The 19,597-nt window shown below is 41.0% G+C and overlaps 1 protein-coding gene across 2 annotated transcripts in view; it reads left to right on the top strand.

Annotated features, from left to right (window-relative positions):
- Window positions 1-19,597, top strand: part of Stxbp6 (syntaxin binding protein 6) — a 275,222-nt gene that overhangs the window by 239,764 nt on the left and 15,861 nt on the right. For both annotated transcript variants that reach the window (XM_055616919.1, XM_055616918.1), the window contains exon 5: window positions 15,423-15,580. In XM_055616919.1, coding sequence (XP_055472894.1) covers window positions 15,423-15,580 — 158 coding nt within the window. The remainder of the gene's footprint in view (window positions 1-15,422; window positions 15,581-19,597) is intronic.

Below are 19,597 nucleotides of genomic sequence, written 5' to 3'. Positions count from 1 at the left end.
TGAGGACTGAGAGTTTTGTCTGGGCTGACATCTGTGTTCTCTTAGGGTCTGCATGATATCCGTCCAGGCCTTTCTGGCTTTCATAGTCTTTGTTGAAAAGTCAGGTGTAATTCTAATGGGTTTGCCATTATATGTTACTTGGCCTTTTTCTCTTGCAGCTTTTAGTATTTTTTCTTTTTTCTGTATACTTACTGTTTTGATTATTATGTGGCGGGAGGATTTTCTTTTCTGGTCTAATTTATTGCGTGTTCTGTAGGTCTCGTGTATTCTTATTGCCTCTCCTTTAAGTTAGAGAAATTTTCTTCAATGATTTTGTTGAAAATATTTTCTGGTCCTTAGAGCAGGGAATCGTCTTTTTCCTCTATTCCTATTATTCTTAGGTTTTGTCTTTTCATGTTGTCTTGAATTTCTTGGATGGTCTGTGTCAGGAATTTTTTGGATTTAACATTTTGTTTGACAGATACATCAATTTCTTGCATTGTATCTTCTATACCTAAGATTCTTTCTTCCATCTCTTGTAGTCTATTAGTTATGCTAACCTCTGTAGTTCCTGTTTCCTTCCCTAAGTTCTTTCTCTCCACAATTTCCTCCATTTCTGTTTTCTTTAATTTTTCCAATTCTATCTTCAGATCTTGAGCCGTTTTGTTGATTTCTTTCACCTGTCTGACTGTATTTTCCTGTTTTTCCATCAATTCTTTCAGCTGTTTGCTTGAACAAACCTCTGTTCCTTTTATTCCATTCAGTGATTTAAGCATTTCTTCTCTAAAGGCCACAAACTGTTTGGCTACAACTTCCTCTATTTCTTTATGGATGGCCATAATCTGTTTGAATTCATCTTCCTCTAGGTCTTTATTTATTTTATTTGTTTCCTCTGTTATCCTCTTCATAAGCATAGTTATTAGGTCATCTTCTTGGATTTCAGTTATGCTGGGTATCCAGGGCTACATGCCCCTGGATAACTGGGTTCTGGAGATGCCATATTGCTCTGTCTTTTGTTGGTTGAGCTTTTATGCTGGCCTCTATCCATTGTGCTATCTTAGGTGTTTGAGGTTTGTTTCTGGTGGTTCCTGGGTATCTTGTGGTGGAGAGAATTCCCTTGTCAGGAAGATGTTTTTTCCTGAAGGAATCCTTTTCAGCTTTTGGGGTATAGTCACTGGATGGCTGGTGTTTTTCAGGAGTTGCGACTGCTCACCTCAGGCATAGAGACCTGAGCGGTAACTATGGTCCTTGTTAGTCGAGAGGGTTCTCCTCTCGCCCGGGGAAGTCCTGAAGACAGCTGCCCTGCTTCTGGGTTTCTTGCTGTAGATGTAGTGATCAGCTGCTGTAACCTGTGTGTCTCCTGGTTTGGTCAGTTTTGTTAGAGATTGCCCTTTGGAGCTGTATCTGGGGGTTGATATCAGGGATTCCGGGCTTTTGTAGGTCTGAGGTTGGGGCTCTATGTACCAGTACCCAAGCGGTAATCTGTGGTGGGTGGGTACTGCTCCTGGTAACAGCAGGCTATCTGGTGCACAGTAGGTCCCTGGTTTGGGCCAGTCTGTGGGACCTATTCCAGGATATACTGGGTGGCCTAAGTCTGTCCCCTTCGCTTCATTCCCTGTGAGGATTTCTCCCCACACTGACTCCCAGTCTCTGTTGCCCTGGGGCACACAGCTGGAGAGCTGGTGCACAACAGCTGTCTGTGCCTATGCCTGGAGTCCAGTTCAGTGATGGCGGCTCGTACCCACCAGTCTGTGAGACTTTTTCCAGGGAAAGAATGGGTGACCCAAGTCAGTACCTTTTCCTTCCTTCCCTGTGGAATTCTCTCACGACAGGGACTCCCAGTCTCTGGTGGTTTTTGTGCCCACCAATCAGCCTGGGAAAGGTGATCAGGACACACAGGCATGTGGCTCTGGTCTGGGGACCTAGTGCCTGCGCGACCCAGGATCTCTTCCAGGTTCTGGCTGAGGGACCTGAGAGTAGACCTGACTGATTCCCGCACTGTGGGGGTTTCCTCTCACCTGGGAAACACAATCACTGTTGTTTTAGGACCCAGAGTTCAGCCTCTTGGTCACTGTACGGGAAATGTTGTCCTGCTTTTCAGACGCAGTATTCTGCTGGAGCCGCCATCTTCTCATCCCTTAAGATTCATTCTTAACTCGATGAAAATGAAGACACAACATACCCAAACTTGTGGGACACAATGAAGGCAGTGCTAAGAGGAAAGTTCATAGAACTAAGTGCCTTCAAGAAGAAATTCGACACAGTTCATTCAAGCAACTTAATGGCCCACTTAAAAACCGTAGAAAAAGAAGCAGACACACCAAAAAGGAGTAGACGGCTGGAAATAATCAAACTCAGGGCTGAAATGATTCAATTAGAAACAAATAAAACAATTCAAAGAATCAATGAAACCAAGAGCTGGTTCTTTGAGAAAATCAACAAGATCGACAAACCCTTAGCCAAGCTAACTAAAAGGCAGAGAGACACCACCCAAATCAACAAAATCAGAAATGAAAAGGTGGACATAAGTACAGACACTGAGGAAATCCAAACAATCATTAGGACTTACTTCAAAAGTCTATACTCAACAAAATTTGAAAATCTAAATGAAATGGACAATTTTCTTGATCGATTTGACTTACCAAAGCTGAATCGGAACCAGGTAAATCAATTAAATAGTCCTATATCCCCCAAAGAAATAGAAGCAGTCATCAAAAGTCTCCCATCCAAAAAAAGCCCAGGACCAGATGGCTTCAGCGCAGAATTCTACCAGACCTTCAAAGAAGAGCTAACTCCAATTCTCTTCAAGCTATTCTACAAAATAGAAACAAAAGGAATATTACCAAACTCATTCTAGGAAGCCACAGTCACCTTGGTACCTAAATCTCACAAAGACTCAACAAAGAAAGAGAATTTCAGGCCACTCTCCATTATGAACATTGATGCAAAAGTACTTAACAAAATACTTTCAAACCGAATACAAGAACACATCAAAGATATTATCCACAATGACCAAGTAGGCTTCATTGCAGGCATGCAGGGGTGGTTCAATATACGGAAATCCATCAATGTGATCCACCATATTAACAAACTGAAAGAAAAAAAAAACATGATAATCTCCCTAGATGCTGAAAAAGCATTTGACAAAATCCAACATCCATTCATGTTTAAAGTACTGGAGAGATCAGGGAAACAAGGTACATATCTAAACATAGTAAAGGCGATATACAGCAAGACTATAGCCAACATCAAACTGAATGGAGAGAAAATTAAAGCAATCCCACTGAAATCAGGGACAAGACAAGGCTGCCCACTCTTTCCATATCTCTTCAACATAGTGCTGGAAGTCCTTGCTAGAGCAATAAGACAGTTGAAGGAGATCAAGGGGATACCAGATGGGAAAGGAAGAAGTCAAATTATCACTATTTGCAGATGATATGATAGTATACATGAGTGACCCCATAACTCTACCAGGGAACTTCTACAGCTGATAAACATCTTCAGCAAAGTGGCTGAATACAAAGTTAACTCAAAAAAATCAGTAGCCCTCGTGTATAAAAAAGACAAAAGGGCTGAGAAAGAAATTAGAGAAAAAACACCATTCACAATAGCCACAAATGACATAAAGTACCTTGGTGTAACCCTAACCAAGCAAGTCAAAGACTTGTATGAAAAAAATTTCAAGTCTCTGAAGAAAGAATTAGAGGAAGATATGAGAAGATGGAAAGATCTCCCATGCTCATGGCTTGGCAGGATTAACATAGTAAAAATGGCCATCTTACCAAAAGCAATCTACAGATTTAATGCAATTCCCATCAAATTGCCAACACAATTCTTTACAGACCTGGAAAGAAAAATTCTCAACTTCATATGGAATAACAAGAAATCGAGAATTGCTAAAACAATCCTCTACAATAAAAGATCTTCTGGAGGTATCTCCATCCCTGATCTCAAGCTGTACTATAGAGCAACAGTTATAAAAACTGCATGGTACTGGCATAGAAACAGAATGGTGGATCAATGGAATCGAACAGAAGACCCAGAAATAAACCCACACACTTACGGACACCTGATTTTTGACAAAGATACCAAAACCATACAATGAAAAAAGATATCATCTTCAACAAATGGTGCTGGTCCAACTGGATGTCTACATGTAGAAAAATGAAAATAGATCCATACTTATCACCTGCACAAAACTGAAGTCCAAGTTGATCAAAGACCTCAACATAAAACCAGACACATTAAATCGGCTAGAAAAAAAGTGGGGAATACCCTAGAACTCATTCGTATAGGAAAAAACTTCCTGAATAGAACGCCAACAGCACAGGATCTAAGAGCAACAATCAATAAATGGGACCTCATGAAATTGAAAAGCTTCTGTAAAGCAAAGGACACCGTCATCAAAACAAAGTGATTGCCTACAGATTGGGAAAGAATCTTCACCAACCCTGACAGAGGACTCATATCCAGTATATATAAAGAACTAAAGAAGCTGAAAAGCAGCAAACCAAGTAATCCACTTAAAAAATGGGGAACAGAGCTAAAGAGAGAATTCTCAATAGAGGAATATCGAATGGCAGAGAAGCACTTTAAAAAATGCTCAACCTCATTAGCCATTTGGGAAATGTAAATCAAAATGACCCTGAGATTTCACCTTACACCCATCAGAATGGCCAAGATGAAAAACTCAAGGGACAGCACATGCTGGAGAGGTTGTGGAGAAAGGGGAACCCTTCTCCACTGCTCGTGGGAATGTAAACTTGTACAATCACTCTGGAAATCAATCTGGCGTTTTCTCAGACAACTAGGAATAGTGCTTCCTCAAGATCCAGCCATACCACTCCTAGGCATATACCCAAAAGAGGCTCAAGTACACAAAAAGGACATTTGCTCAACCATGTTTGTAGCAGCTTTATTTGTAATAGCCAGAAGCTGGAAACAGCCCAGATGCCCCTCAACTGAAGAATGATTGCAGAAACTGTGGTACATCTATACAATAGAGTATTACTCAGCAATGAAAAATAAGGAAATCATGAAATTTGCAGGTAAATGGTGGGACCTGGAAAGGATCATCCTGAGTGAGTTGTCCCAGAAGCAAAAAGACACGCATGGTATATACTCACTCATATAAACATACAACATAGAATATACCCACTAAAATCGGTACATCTAAACAAACTAAGCAAAAGAGAGGACCCTAACTAAAATGTTCAATCCCCATCCTGAAAGGCAAAGAGGATGGACATCAGAAGAAAAAGAAAATAGGAAACAACCTCGGAACCTGCTACAGAGGGCCTCTGAAAGCCAGAAGAAAACAGGAAACAACCTTGGATCCTGCCACAGAGGGCCTCTGAAAGCCTCTGCAGTATAGACTGTCAAAGCAGATGCTGAGCCTGATGGCCAACTGATGGGCAGAGTGAATGGAATTTTATGTAAGAAGTAGGAAATAGTAAGAGCTGGAGGGGATGGGAACTCCACAAGAAGAGCAACGGAACAAGATAATTTGAACACAGGGAACTTCCCAGAAAATCATACTCCAACCAAGGACTAATGGTGGAGATAACCTAGAACCCCTGCACAGATGTAGCCCATGGCAGTTCAGTGTCCAAGTGGGTTACATAGTAATTGGAAGAGGGACTGCCTCTGACATAATCTGATTGGCCTGCTCTTTGATTACCTCCCCCTGAAGGGGGAGCAGCCTTACCAGGCCACAGTAGAGGACAATGCAGCCACTTTTGATGAGAACTGATAGACTAAGATCAGAAAGGAGAGGAGAACCTCCTCTATCAGTGGACTTGGGGAGTGGCATGCATGCAGAAAGGGGATGGTGGGATAGGGAGGGGAGGAGGAAGGGGCTTATGGGGGCATACAAAATGAATAAAGTTTAATTAATAAAAAATTTAAAGAAAAAAAGGATTCATTCTTATGCCTGAAAATAACTTATGATGGATTTCCTATTGTCAGTGGTCATGAATGCCACCTTTAAGCAGTGAGTACAATATGTGATTCCATGTTGGCTATGCTGTTTGTTTCTCTTTCCCTAACAACTATAAGAAAGTAGATATGACATTACCTAGCATTGTGTACAATTTTTTTTAAGAAAATCATGGCACTGCAGCCTCTGAGACCAACATGAGTAGCAGTTCCCAGACCTACACCATTTTCCCAGGACCCACCCAGATCTGTGGCTCATAGACCCAAGCAGATCAGGGAGCAGCAGGAAAACCGGACCACCTGGGATAATGAACTCCACTTATAATCCCAGTCACCTATTACCATCAGAGACCACCAGGCCCACTAATAACAGAGTCAACGAATTGGTTATAGGTCAGCGCAAGAACACCAGGAACAAAAACAGGACCATATGACACCACGGAAACCCAGCTATCCTACCAGCAAGCCCAGAGGATACTATCACTCTAGAAGCACAAGAAACAATTATTAAAATGATAGAGGCCTTAAAAGAAGAAAATAAATCACCCAAAGAACTGTAAGAAAATACAATTAAACAGGTGAAGGAATTGAATATATCCCTTAAAGAAATACAAGAAAATACAATGAAACGGGAAAAAGTAAGTGAATAAAACTATCCAAAACCTAAAAATGGAAATAGAAACAATAAAGAAAACAAAATGTGAGGCAATCCTGGAAATGGAAAAACCTAATAAAGAGAACAGGAACTACAGGCACAAGTAGCAATAACAGAATACAAGAGATGGAAGAGAAAATATCATGTGTAGAAGCTACAATTGAAAAATCAATACATCAAATAAATGTTAACTCTAAAAATTTCCTGACACAACTCATCCAAGAAATCCAGGACAATGTGAAAAGACAAAACCTAAGAATAATAGGAATAAAAAAAGAAGACTCCCAGCTCCAAGGCCCAGAAAATATTTTCAACAAAATCATAGAAGAAAACTTTCCCAACCTAAAAACAGAAATGCCTATAAACATACCAGAAGCCTACAGAACACCAGATAGATTGAACCACAATAGAAAATCCTCCCGTCACATAATAATCAAAACATAAATGTACAGAAAAGAGAAAGAATATTAAAAGCTTCAAGGGAAAAAGGCCAAGTCATATAAAGGCAAACCCATCAGAGTTATACCTGACATCTCAACAGAGTCTTTGAAAGCTAGAAGGGCCTGGACATATGCTTTGTAGATACTAAGATAGCACAGATGTGAACTCAGACTACTATACCCAGCAAAACTTTTAATCACCGTAGATGGAGAAAACAAGATATTCTGTGAGAAAACCAAGTTTAAGCAGTACAGAGCCACAAACCCAGTCCTATAGAATATACTAGAAGGAAAATTCCAAACCAAGGAGGCTAACTACACCCAGAAAAAAAGGGGGGGAACAAAAACCCCAGAGCCACAAAAACAAAAGAAAAAGAGCACACACATACATACACACACACACACACACACACACACACTCTCTCTCTCTCTCTCTCTCTCTCCCAACCACAATACAAAAAATAGCAGAAATTAACAAACACTGGTTATTAGTATCTCTTAACATCTATGGCCTCAATTCCCCAATAACAAGATACAGGCTAACAGAATGGATGTATAAATAGGTCCCATCATTCTGTTCTATACCAAAAAAAAAACAACCTCAGCAAGAATGATGGCCATTACCTCAGAATAAAGGGCTGGAAAAAGATTTTCCAAGCAAATGGACATACGAAACAAGCTGGAGTAGCTACTCTGATATCTAATGAAATAGACTTTCAGTCAAAATTAATCAAAAGAGGTGGGGGAAGGCAGTTCATACTCCTCAAAGGAAAAATCAACCAAGTTCTGAGCATATGTGCCCCAAATGCAAAGGCACTCACATTACATTACTAAAGTGTAAATCACACATTGAACCCCACACGTTAACACACCTCTCTCACCAATGGACAGATCTTTGAGATGGAAACGAAAACAGAGAAAAAACAAAACTAACTGAGGTTATGAGTCAATTGGACCTAAAAGACATCTACAGAACATTTCATCCAAACAGGAAAAAATATACCTTCTTCTCAGCATCTCATGGAACCTTCTCCAAAATTGACCACACACAAAGAAAGCCTCAACAAGTACAAGAAAACTGAAATAACACCTTGCATCCTATCATACCACTGTGGATTAAAGCTAGACTTCAACAACAGCAGAAACAAAAGAATCCCTACAAACCCATGAAAACCGAATAACTCTCTACTTAAAGAAATGCTAGACTTTCTAGAATTCAGTGAAAATGAAGGCACAACATATGCAAATTTATGGGACACAATGAAAACTGTGTTAAGAGGAAAGTCCATAGTGCTACATGCCTCCCTAAAGAAAGTGGGAGAGCTCATACTAGTAACTAATCAGCTCACCTAAAAACTCTAGAGAAAAAGAAAGCAAACAAACCCAAGAGAATTCGATGACAGGAAATAATCAAACTCAGGGCTGAAATCAATAACATAGATACTAAGAGAATCATCAAAACCAAGAGCTGTTTTTTGAATAAGTCAAAATAGGCAAACCCATAGTCAAACTTACTAAAAGACAGAGGGACAATATCCAAATTAATAAAATCAGAAATGAAAGGGGTGATATAACAACAACAGTCACTGAGGGAATCCAAAGAATCATTAGATCGTACTTCAAAAACCTATACACCAAAAAGTTGGAAAACCTAAATAAAATGCATGAATTTCTTGATAGATACCATTATCAAAGTTAAATCAAGATTAGGTTAACAATTTACATAAAACTATAACCCCTATGGAAGTAGAAGGGGTCATCAAAAGCCCTGCAAACAAAAGGAGTCGAGAGACAGATGACTTTGGCACAGAATTCTACCAGACTTTCAAAGAAGGACTAATACCAATACTCCTCAAACTATTCCACAAAATAAAACCAAAATGAATATTACCAAACTCATTCTATGAAGCCACAGTCACCTTGATACCTAAACCACACAAAGACCCAACAAAAAAGAGAATTCCTGACCAATCTCCCTTATGAACATTGATGCAAAAATACTCAGTAAAATACATGTAAACCCAATCCAGGGATACATCAAACATATCATCTACCATGATCAAGTAAGCTTCATTCCACGAATGCAGGGATGATTCCCTATAGGAAAATCCGTCAACGTAATCCACCTTGTAGAGAAACTGAAAGAAAAGAAAAAAAAAAAAAGAAAAAACATGATCATCTCATTATATTCTGAAAAGGTCTTTGACAATATCCAACACCCTTTCATGTTTAAAGTCTTGGAGAGATCAGGGATAAAAAGCACATACCTAAACACAATAAAGGAAATATACAGCAAGCCAATAGCCAACATCAAGTTAAATGGAGAGAAACATACAACATTACTGCTAAAATCAGGGACAAGACAAGGCTGTCCATTCTCACCATATCTCTTCAATATATAACTTGAAGTTCTAGCTAGAGCAATAAGGAAAGTAAAGGAGATCAAAGGGATAAAACCAGACACATTAAATCGGCTAGAAAAAAAAGTGGGGAATACCCTAGAACTCATTGGTACAGGAGAAAACTTCCTGAACAGAACACCAACAGCACAGGCTCTAAGAGCAACAATCAATAAATGGGACCTCATGAAATTGAAAAGCTTCTGTAAAGCAAAGGACACCGTCATCAAAACAAAGCGACTGCCTACAGATTGGGAAAGAATCATCACCAACCCTCTATCTGACAGAGGACTCATATCCAATATATATAAAGAACTAAACAAGCTGAAAAGCAACAAACCAAGTAATCCACTTAAAAAATGGGGAACAGAGCTAAAGAGAGAATTCTCTGCAGAGGAATATCGAATGGCAGAGAAGCACTTAAAGAAATGCTCAACCTCAATAGCCATTAGGGAAATGCAAATCAAAACAACCCTGAGATTTCACCTTACACCCATCAGAATGGCCAAGATGAAAATCTCAAGGGACAACACATGCTGGAGAGGTTGTGGAGAAAGGGGAACCCTTCTCCACTGCTGGTGGGAATGTAAACTGGTACAACCACTCTGGAAATCAATCTGGCGCTTTCTCAGACAACTAGGAATAGCGCTTCCTCAAGATCCAGCCATACCACTCCTAGGCATATACCCAAAAGAGGCGCAAGTACACAACAAGGACATTTGTTCAACCATGTTTGTAGCAGCTTTATTTGTAATAGCCAGAAGCTGGAAACAACCCAGATGCCCCTCAACTGAAGAATGGATGCAGAAACTGTGGTACATCTATACAATGGAGTATTACTCAGCAATGAAAAATAAGGAAATCATGAAATTTGCAGGTAAATGGTGGGACCTGGAAAGGATCATCCTGAGTGAGTTGACCCAGAAGCAAAAAGACACTCACGGTATATACTCACTCATATAAACATACAATATAGAATAAACCCACTAAAAGCTGTACATCTAAACAAACTAAGCAAAAGAGAGGACCCTAACTAAAATGTTCAATCCCCATCCTGAAAGGCAAAGAGGATGTACATCAGAAGAAAACGAAAATAGGAAACAACCTCGGAACCCGCTACAGAGGGCCTCTGAAAGCCAGAAGAAAACAGGAAACCACCTTGAAACCTGCCACAGAGGGCCTCTGAAAGCTTCTGCAGTATAGACTGTCAAAGCAGATGCTGAGCCTGATGGCCAACTGATGGGCAGAGTGAATGGAATTTTATGTAAGAAGTGGGAAATAGTAAGAGCTGGAGGGAACGGGAACTCCACAAGCAGAGCAACAGAACAAGATAATTTGAACACAGGGAACTTCCCAGAGACTCCTACTCCAACCAAGGACTATTTGTGGAGATGACCTGGAACCCCTGCACAGGTGTAGCCCATGGCAGTTCAGTGTCCAAGTGGGTTACATAGTAATGGGAAGAGGGACTGCCTCTGACATAATCTGATTGGCCTGCTCTTTGATCACTTCCCCCTGGGGGGGAGCAGCCTTACCAGGCCACAGTAGAGGACAATGCAGCCACTTTTGATGAGAACTGATAGACTAAGATCAGAAAGAAGGAGAGGAGGACCTCCCCTATCAGTGGACTTGGGGAGTGGCATGCATGCAGAAAGGGGAGGGAGGGTGGGATTGGCAGGGGAGGAGGGAGGGGCTTATGGGGGGATACAAAATGAATAAAGTGTAATTAATAAAAAATAAATAAAAGATTTTAAAAAAAAAAAAAAGAAAAGAAATTGGAAGGGAAGAAGTCAAAGTATTACTATTCTCAGATGATATGATACTATACATAACTGACCCCCTCAAGATTCTACCGGAGAAATCTTAAGGCTGATAAACACCTTCAACAAAGTTTCTGGATACAAAGTTAACTCAAAAAAGTCAGTAGCCCTCCTTTATACAAGCAACAAAAGGTCTGAGAAAGAAATTAGGAAAATAACCCTTCACAATAGCCACAAATAATGTAAAATATCTTGGTGTAATTCTAACCAAGCAATTGAAAGACCTGTATGACAAGAAGTTCAAGTCTTTGAAGAAAAAAATTGAAGAAAATTTTAGAAGATGGAAAGATCTCCCATGCTCATGGATTAGTAGGATTAACATAGTAAAAATGCCCATCCTGCCAAAAGCAATCTATAGATTCTATACAATTCCCATCAAAATTCCAACACAATTCTTTACATACCTGGAAAAACAACTGTTAACTTCATGTTGAAAAATAAAAGACAAAAAAAAAAGAAAAAGAAAAAAAGAAAAGAAAAAAGAAAATCAAAGACCCAGGATAGCCAGGTTGATCAACAGAACCTAACTGAAGACCCAGAAATAAACCCACATTCTTAGGGGTACTTGATTTTCAACAAAGAAGCCAAAATCATACAGCAGAGATAAAGAAGGCATCTTCAACAAAGATGCTGGTCTAACTGGATGTCTACATGTAGAAAAATGCAAATAGACCCATACTTATCACCTTGCACAAAACTTAAGTCCAAGTGACTCAAATTCCTTGACATAAAGCCAGACTCTAAATCTATTAGAAGACAAAGTGAGGAAAAGTCTAGAACTCATTGGCATAGGAGACAACTTCCTGAACAGAACACCAACAGCACTGGCTCTGAGATTAATAAATGAGATCTCTCTCTCGGGTTGGAGGGATAGCTCAGAGGTTAAGAGCACTAGCTCTTCTTCCAATGGTCCTGAGTTCAATTCCCAGCAACCACATGGTGGCTCACAACCATCTATAATGAGATCTGGGGCCCTCTTCTGACGTGCAGGCACACATGCAGACAGAATACTGTATAAATAATAAATAAATCTTTAAAAAATGGGATCTCATGAAACTGCAAAGCTTCTGTAAGTCAAAAGACTGTCACTAGAACAAAACAGCAGCCTACAGATTGGGAAAAGATCTTCAGACAGAGAGCTATATCCAAAATATACAAAAAACTTAAATTAAATATCATCAAATGAAATGATCCAATTAAAAGATGGGGTACATGGGAGGATCCGAAGTGGTGGCATGGAGAGCACAGTGTCTGATCAGCAGGGCAACAGTGACTGCACAGTGACAAACAGACCGAACTATGGGCCCCAAAACAACAGCGATTGTGTTCCCTGGGTGAGAGGAAACCCCATGGTGTGGGAAGTAATTGGTCCCATCTCTGGGACCAAAAAAGAGTTCACAGGTTCCCTATAGGCGCTTGGTTGCCAGTCCAGAGCCACACGCCTGCGTGTTCTGATCATCATCTCAGACTGAGCTGTGGGCCCCACAACACCAGAGACTGCGTTTTCCAGTGGAGAGGAAACCCCACAGTGAAGGAAGCAATTGGGTCTGACCAACCTCAGGTTACCCAGCCAACCTGTACCCCCTCCTCCGAAAAGAACCCAGGGCTTTCAGCAGGTGCTCAGTTGCCAGCCCTTAGCCACACGCCTGCAAGTGCTACACACTGTCCTAGACAGAACTCTGGACCCCACAACACCAGAGACTGGGTTTCCCAGTGGAGAGGAGATCCCACAGTGAAGGAAGCAATCGGGTCCGAACTCAGATTTTCTTGTGGTGCCGTTTTTTCAACCCTGTACTCACTGTGTGTATACATACAGATGAATATATGCATATATATCTATGTGGGATAGCTACAACTTGTAACTTTAGTGAACCCTAATCACGTGTGTGTGTGTGTGTGTGTGTGTGTGTGTGTGTGTGTGTGTGTGTGTTAAGCCCTTGAAAAATGGAAAGTGATTTCTTAGGTGCTGCCTCTGCATCAGACACTCTTTGCCTGAGATTTTTTTTCCACAAAGGAGAAAATGGGAAGCCCTTGTAGCTGAAACTACTGGAAATTACATTTTTTAAAAAGATTTGTTTGTTTACTATGTATACAGTGTTCTAGCTACATGTATGCCTGAACACCAGAAGAGGCACTAGCTCTCATTTATAGATGGCTATGAGCCACCTATAAATGCTGGAAACTGAATTCAGGACCTCTGGAGGAGCAGACAATGTTCTTAACTTCTGAGCCATCTCTCCAGCCCCAGAAATTATATTTCTATTAAAAGCTATCTGTGGCTAGAAGTATCCATCGTAGGTACAAAGTAAAATGATGTAATCAACTTATTCAAAGACATAAACTTATATAAAATGCCATTTAATGTTAACAAATTACAGTTATAAAGTTCTTGAGGTTATTATTTGGCCACATGCTTGTCCTCAGTGGCTAATGAGCCTGCAAATTCTTCACCAAGTCATACTGCCTGTAGACAGTAGAATATCAAGGATACATGACCTTTTGAGAGTGACTGGTTTCTACTTTCTTTGGTGTCATTCCTGAATTTGCAAATGCTAAATTTCTTCAGAGGTCAGTTTCTGTGATGGTTTCCTATCTGCAAGCTGCATACAGCACTGTGGCTCTGCTTTTCATATTGCAGAACTCACAAAAGGGAGCCTGACCATCCAAGCCATAGTACCGGGTTGGAGGTTGGAAGCCATAACATCCCCTTTGAATTTAAAACCTCCTTGGGGAGGGTCCTCTGAAAGGCTCCACCCAACAGGGGATTGAAGCAGATGCTGAGACTCACAGCCAAACTTTGGGCAGAGTGTAGGGAGTCTTATGGAAGAAGAGGGGGTGGATAGAAGGACAGGATCCTCACAAGGAGACCAACAAAGCTAAAATATCTGAGCCCAGGGGTTCCTGCAGAGACTGATGCACCAACCAAAGACCATGCATGGAGAGGACCTAGACACCCTGCACAGATATAGCTGATTGGCAGCTCAGTCTCAATGTAGGTAAATGGAGTAGGGTCTGCCTGCTCTTTGATCATTTGCCCCTGGCAATGCAGCTTTACCAGGCCACAAAAGAAAAGGATCCAGGCATTCCTGATGAGACTTGATGGCTATGGGCAGATGGCAAAGGAAGAGAACTCCCCCTTTCAGTGGACTAGAAGAAGGGAAGAGAGGGGGTGGCAGGACTGGAAGGAGTCAAGGGAGGAGGCTTCAATAGAGATATATAATGAATATATTGTGAAAAAAAATAAAAATTTTAAATAAATAAATAAAACCTCATTGGGGAATCATAGCTCTAGCCATGCAATAGGAGTGTGGCTTAGTTGCTAGATGAAAGATAAAATAAAGGGGAAGGGATATAGAACATTATATCTTGAAAATCCTATGGCTCCAATTTTCTGGTGGTTATTATACCTAAACTTCAGATTAAAACAAACCAAAGAGCTGGGGATACAGCCAATGGTATACGGTTTGCCTAGCATTTGCCAGGCCTTGGATTCAGTCCCTCAGACTAGAAGGGAAACAAACAAACAAACAAACAAACAAACAAAAAACATGGGCCTCATTGAACATGGCATTCATGCCTGGAAACTGAACACTTTGAAGGGCAAAGACAGAAAGACAGAAGCCCAGCGTAGCCTAGACTGCAGAGGGAAACACTTGTCTCAAAAAATAAATGAAGCAGTGAGGTGGCTCAGCAGGTAAAGCACTTGCTACCAAGTTAACTGATTTCAGTTGCTGGGACTCACATGGTACAAGGAAAGAACCAGAAGTTATTCTCTGACCTAAATAGAGAGAGAGAGACAGACAAACACACAGAGAATAAACAAATGTAATAAATAAATTATATAATTAATGGGAATGTGCGTAAGATCTGAATATGTCTCAATAAACTTGCCTAATTTTGTGAATTTTTCAGGGTTCCCATTGACCTATGCAAGTAAGTCTTAAATCCCAGTGGGCCCCATGTTTCTTAGCCTCCCCAAACAGAATGGATGATGGTGGAGTGGAGAGAAGATGGCATGATTTGCCCTGGTCCTGTGCAAGACCTGTTGGTCTTCTTCCTACAAGTGAATGAATTACCTAAAAGCAATGTAAACTTGTCTTCTGGCTCCATCCACCATTGGCCCTTCCGTAGTGTGGGATCTGTCACTGGGGGTTAGCCAAACTAGCTCTTGACACTCTTGCACTCCTTGCAGGAAACAGCATCCTCCATTCAGCAGCTGATAGTGTGACCAGTGCAGTACAGAAGGCAAGCCAGGCCTTGAATGAGCGTGGGGAACGGTTAGGCCGAGCGGAGGAGAAGACAGAAGACATGAAGAACAGTGCCCAGCAATTTGCAGAAACTGCATACAAGGTGAGCCAGCAGAAAGCAGGATCTCCATGCTAGATTTCCAGAGATCATAGTATCCAGAAACTGTTCTTGTGGTGAGGAGAAAATCAAGTAACATTTTATATTCCTTCTGGTGGGCCATTTCCTAATTACTAGAGACTTGAAGTTTTTCTCCCTATACATGGTTTTTGTTCTTATTTCATTCTCTGACCTCCTGGCTTTTAGATATTCAGGTAACAAAGAAAATCTTTAACTACTGCCCCAAATATAAGGGTTCAAGTTCAGGTCACAGAAGAAGGGAGAAATGAGATCTCGTCTCCCGATATATCCCTGTTCTTGGCTACAATTGAAAGAATTATGGTGGAGCTGAGGCTTCTCCGGTGTCCTTTGCGCTCTGTCCATTTCTCACTCTGTATCTGTCATCATGTGTCATGTGTCTCTTTACCAGACATAAAGCAAGCCCTGGTCTCAAGGCTGGTTTTCCTTTGAAAGTGGCTGGAGGTTGTTGATTCAAAACCTCTGTCTGAATCTCTAATTTTGAACAGAGGTGGCAGCGAGATTATCTCTTGTCCCCGAACTCAGAGAACAGGGGATACTTAGCATTCATACTCATACTTTTGCTGAGGACTGCCTTGCAGAAGGGGAAAGAACTATGTACTGGCAGCTCCTATCTAAGGCAATCATAACCAAAGGATAAAGGAGGTCCACTGGGCAGCTGATAAGGAGATTGATTACTGCACCTGTACTTCAGGTCAAAGACTAGTTTGTTTCTAGCTGGTTATTTAAATTAAAGTTTCTGGGAACCATTTCTACTGGTGACATATTGGCCTGTCAGGCTCAATATCTGTACCTTCAGAGTTTTTAGTTGATCTTTGAAGAAGAATAACTCAATTAGCCTCGACAAAATTCTCCACTTCTGCTGAGGAAACAAGAATGGGCAACCAAGAAGCAATGAGAAAAATATATTCTACAGGGCAGAAGATGCTTCTCCAAGGCTCACACACAAGCATTTTAGGAGACTGGCTCCTGGTAGATGTTTCTTCTGGCTTTCCTCCATGATTGCTTTTATATAGACCTGTCTAAGCATCTCAGTGACTCTCTATGATGACAGGGTCTTAGTGTGCTACTTGCTTTGAGACCCAGGTAGAGGTCCTTGAAAAACTAACCAAGTCTGTTTGAGAATGCCACAACCAAGCTGGTATCAGGATCTCACATGTTTGCGCTGTGATGTAGGGAGTAAACCCAGACACATGCTTCCCTGAGGCTTTGGTAGGAGGAGATGATGGCATGGAAAGGTGGGAGATTCCAGGTCCAGATGAACTAATATAAAAAGCAACTTAGAGTATTTAAGTGGGAGATGGACAGTAGAAATCTGGGGAGAAACTCTTAGTGTTGAGTTGGGAAAGGAAAAGCCAAAGAAAGTAACTTGACATCTGTCCTAAAGTTTGCAAAGGGTGGGTAGTCCAGACAATTATCTCTCTTCCCTTCCCACAGAATTGAGCAATCAATGCTGCACTGATAAAACTCTGATAAAAGAGTTTAAGCTAATGATTAAACCACACACCAGGTTACCAAGGAAGCTGTGGAATTGTTCTTCCTAATGTGAGTAGACAATACCTGGATGTCGTCCACATGGACGTCCTTCTCACCAGGGCTTATACAAACAGCCAAGTTCTTGGCGTTTGCTACTATTTCCTTGACACCGTGGTCAAGTTTGCTGAATGGCTGGGAAATAGTAGTTAACTTCTTATGTTTGAGCCTAGCTCTGTCATTTACCATCTGGTGACCCAGGACAAATACTAAGTTTCTTAAAGCCAATGTTTTCTCCTCAGTTATAAAGAAGCAATTCATTGATAATATTACCTCATTGATAACATATCCTCGGGTGCTGAGGAGCATGCACACAAATTTAATTGTTTATGAGTTATTTCAATCAACATAGCTTGTGATGAGCCTGCTCCATTTGGTCACATAAGGAGCTCAGTATTGAGGCTGGAGAATTATTACAGATGACTGAGAATCTTCAAAACAGCAATTAAAAAAAAAGAATGCAGATGAATATTATATGATCCAGACTCAGAAGAGAAGGCAGTGGAAAGTTTCCAGTATCTGAACAGAGAGCAATTCTTTTTTTTTTTTTTTTTTCTTTTTTTTTTTCTCTTTTTTTTTTATTAATTACACTTTATTCATTTTGTATCCCCCCATAAGCCCCTCCCTCCTCCCCTGCCAATCCCACCCTCCCTCCCCTTTCTGCATGCATGCCACTCCCCAAGTCCACTGATAGGGGAGGTCCTCCTCTCCTTCTTTCTGATCTTAGTCTATCAGTTCTCATCAAAAGTGGCTGCATTGTCCTCTACTGTGGCCTGGTAAGGCTGCTCCACCCCAGGGGGAAGTGAACAAAGAGCAGGCCAATCAGATTATGTCAGAGGCAGTCCCTCTTCCCATTACTATGTAACCCACTTGGACACTGAACTGCCATGGGCTACACCTGTGCAGGGGTTCCAGGTCATCTCCACAAATAGTCCTTGGTTGGAGTAGGAGTCTCTGGGAAGTTCCCTGTGTTCAAATTATCTTGTTCTGTTGCTCTGCTTGTGGAGTTCCCGTTCCCTCCAGCTCTTACTATTTCCCACTTCTTACATAAAATTCCATTCACTCTGCCCATCAGTTGGCCAGCAGGCTCAGCATCTGCTTTGACAGTCTATACTGCAGAAGCTTTCAGAGGCCCTCTGTGGCAGGTTTCAAGGTGGTTTCCTGTTTTCTTCTGGCTTTCAGAGGCCCTCTGTAGCGGGTTTCGAGGTTGTTTCCTATTTTCGTTTTCTTCTGATGTACATCCTCTTTGCCTTTCAGGATGGGGATTGAACATTTTAGTTAGGGTCCTCTCTTTTGCTTAGTTTGTTTAGATGTACAGCTTTTAGTGGGTTTATTCTATATTGTATGTTTATATGAGTGAGTATATACCGTGAGTGTCTTTTTGCTTCTGGGTCAACTCACTCAGGATGATCCTTTCCAGGTCCCACCATTTACCTGCAAATTTCATGATTTCCTTATTTTTCATTGCTGAGTAATACTCCATTGTATAGATGTACCACAGTTTCTGCATCCATTCTTCAGTTGAGGGGCATCTGGGTTGTTTCCAGCTTCTGGCTATTACAAATAAAGCTGCTACAAACATGGTTGAACAAATGTCCTTGTTGTGTACTTGCGCCTCTTTTGGGTATATGCCTAGGAGTGGTATGGCTGGATCTTGAGGAAGCGCTATTCCTAGTTGTCTGAGAAAGCGCCAGATTGATTTCCAGAGTGGTTGTACCAGTTTACATTCCCACCAGCAGTGGAGAAGCGTTCCCCTTTCTCCACAACCTCTCCAGCATGTGTTGTCCCTTGAGATTTTCATCTTGGCCATTCTGATGGGTGTAAGGTGAAATCTCAGGGTTGTTTTGATTTGCATTTCCCTAATGGCTAATGAGGTTGAGCATTTCTTTAAGTGCTTCTCTGCCATTCGATATTCCTCTGCAGAGAATTCTCTCTTTAGCTCTGTTCCCCATTTTTTAAGTGGATTACTTGGTTTGTTGCTTTTCAGCTTGTTTAGTTCTTTATATATATTGGATATGAGTCCTCTGTCAGATAGAGGGTTGGTGATGATTCTTTCCCAATCTGTAGGCAGTCGCTTTGTTTTGATGACGGTGTCCTTTGCTTTACAGAAGCTTTTCAATTTCATGAGGTCCCATTTATTGATTGTTGCTCTTAGAGCCTGTGCTGTTGGTGTTCTGTTCAGGAAGTTTTCTCCTGTACCAATGAGTTCTAGGGTATTCCCCACTTTTTTTTCTAGCCGATTTAATGTGTCTGGTTTTATGTTGAGGTCTTTGATCCACTTGGACTTCAGTTTTGTGCAGGGTGATAAGTATGGATCTATTTTCATTTTTCTACATGTAGACATCCAGTTGGACCAGCACCATTTGTTGAAGATGCTATCATTTTTCCATTGTATGGTTTTGGCATCTTTGTCAAAAATCAGGTGTCCGTAAGTGTGTGGGTTTATTTCTG

Source organism: Psammomys obesus, unplaced genomic scaffold (assembly GCF_907164565.1).
Source record: "Psammomys obesus unplaced genomic scaffold, mPsaObe1.curated_primary_1811, whole genome shotgun sequence".
Taxonomy (NCBI): Eukaryota; Metazoa; Chordata; class Mammalia; order Rodentia; family Muridae; genus Psammomys; species Psammomys obesus.
The sequence above is the reverse complement of the archived record's forward strand: the minus strand, read 5'-3'. Positions and strand labels throughout refer to the sequence as shown.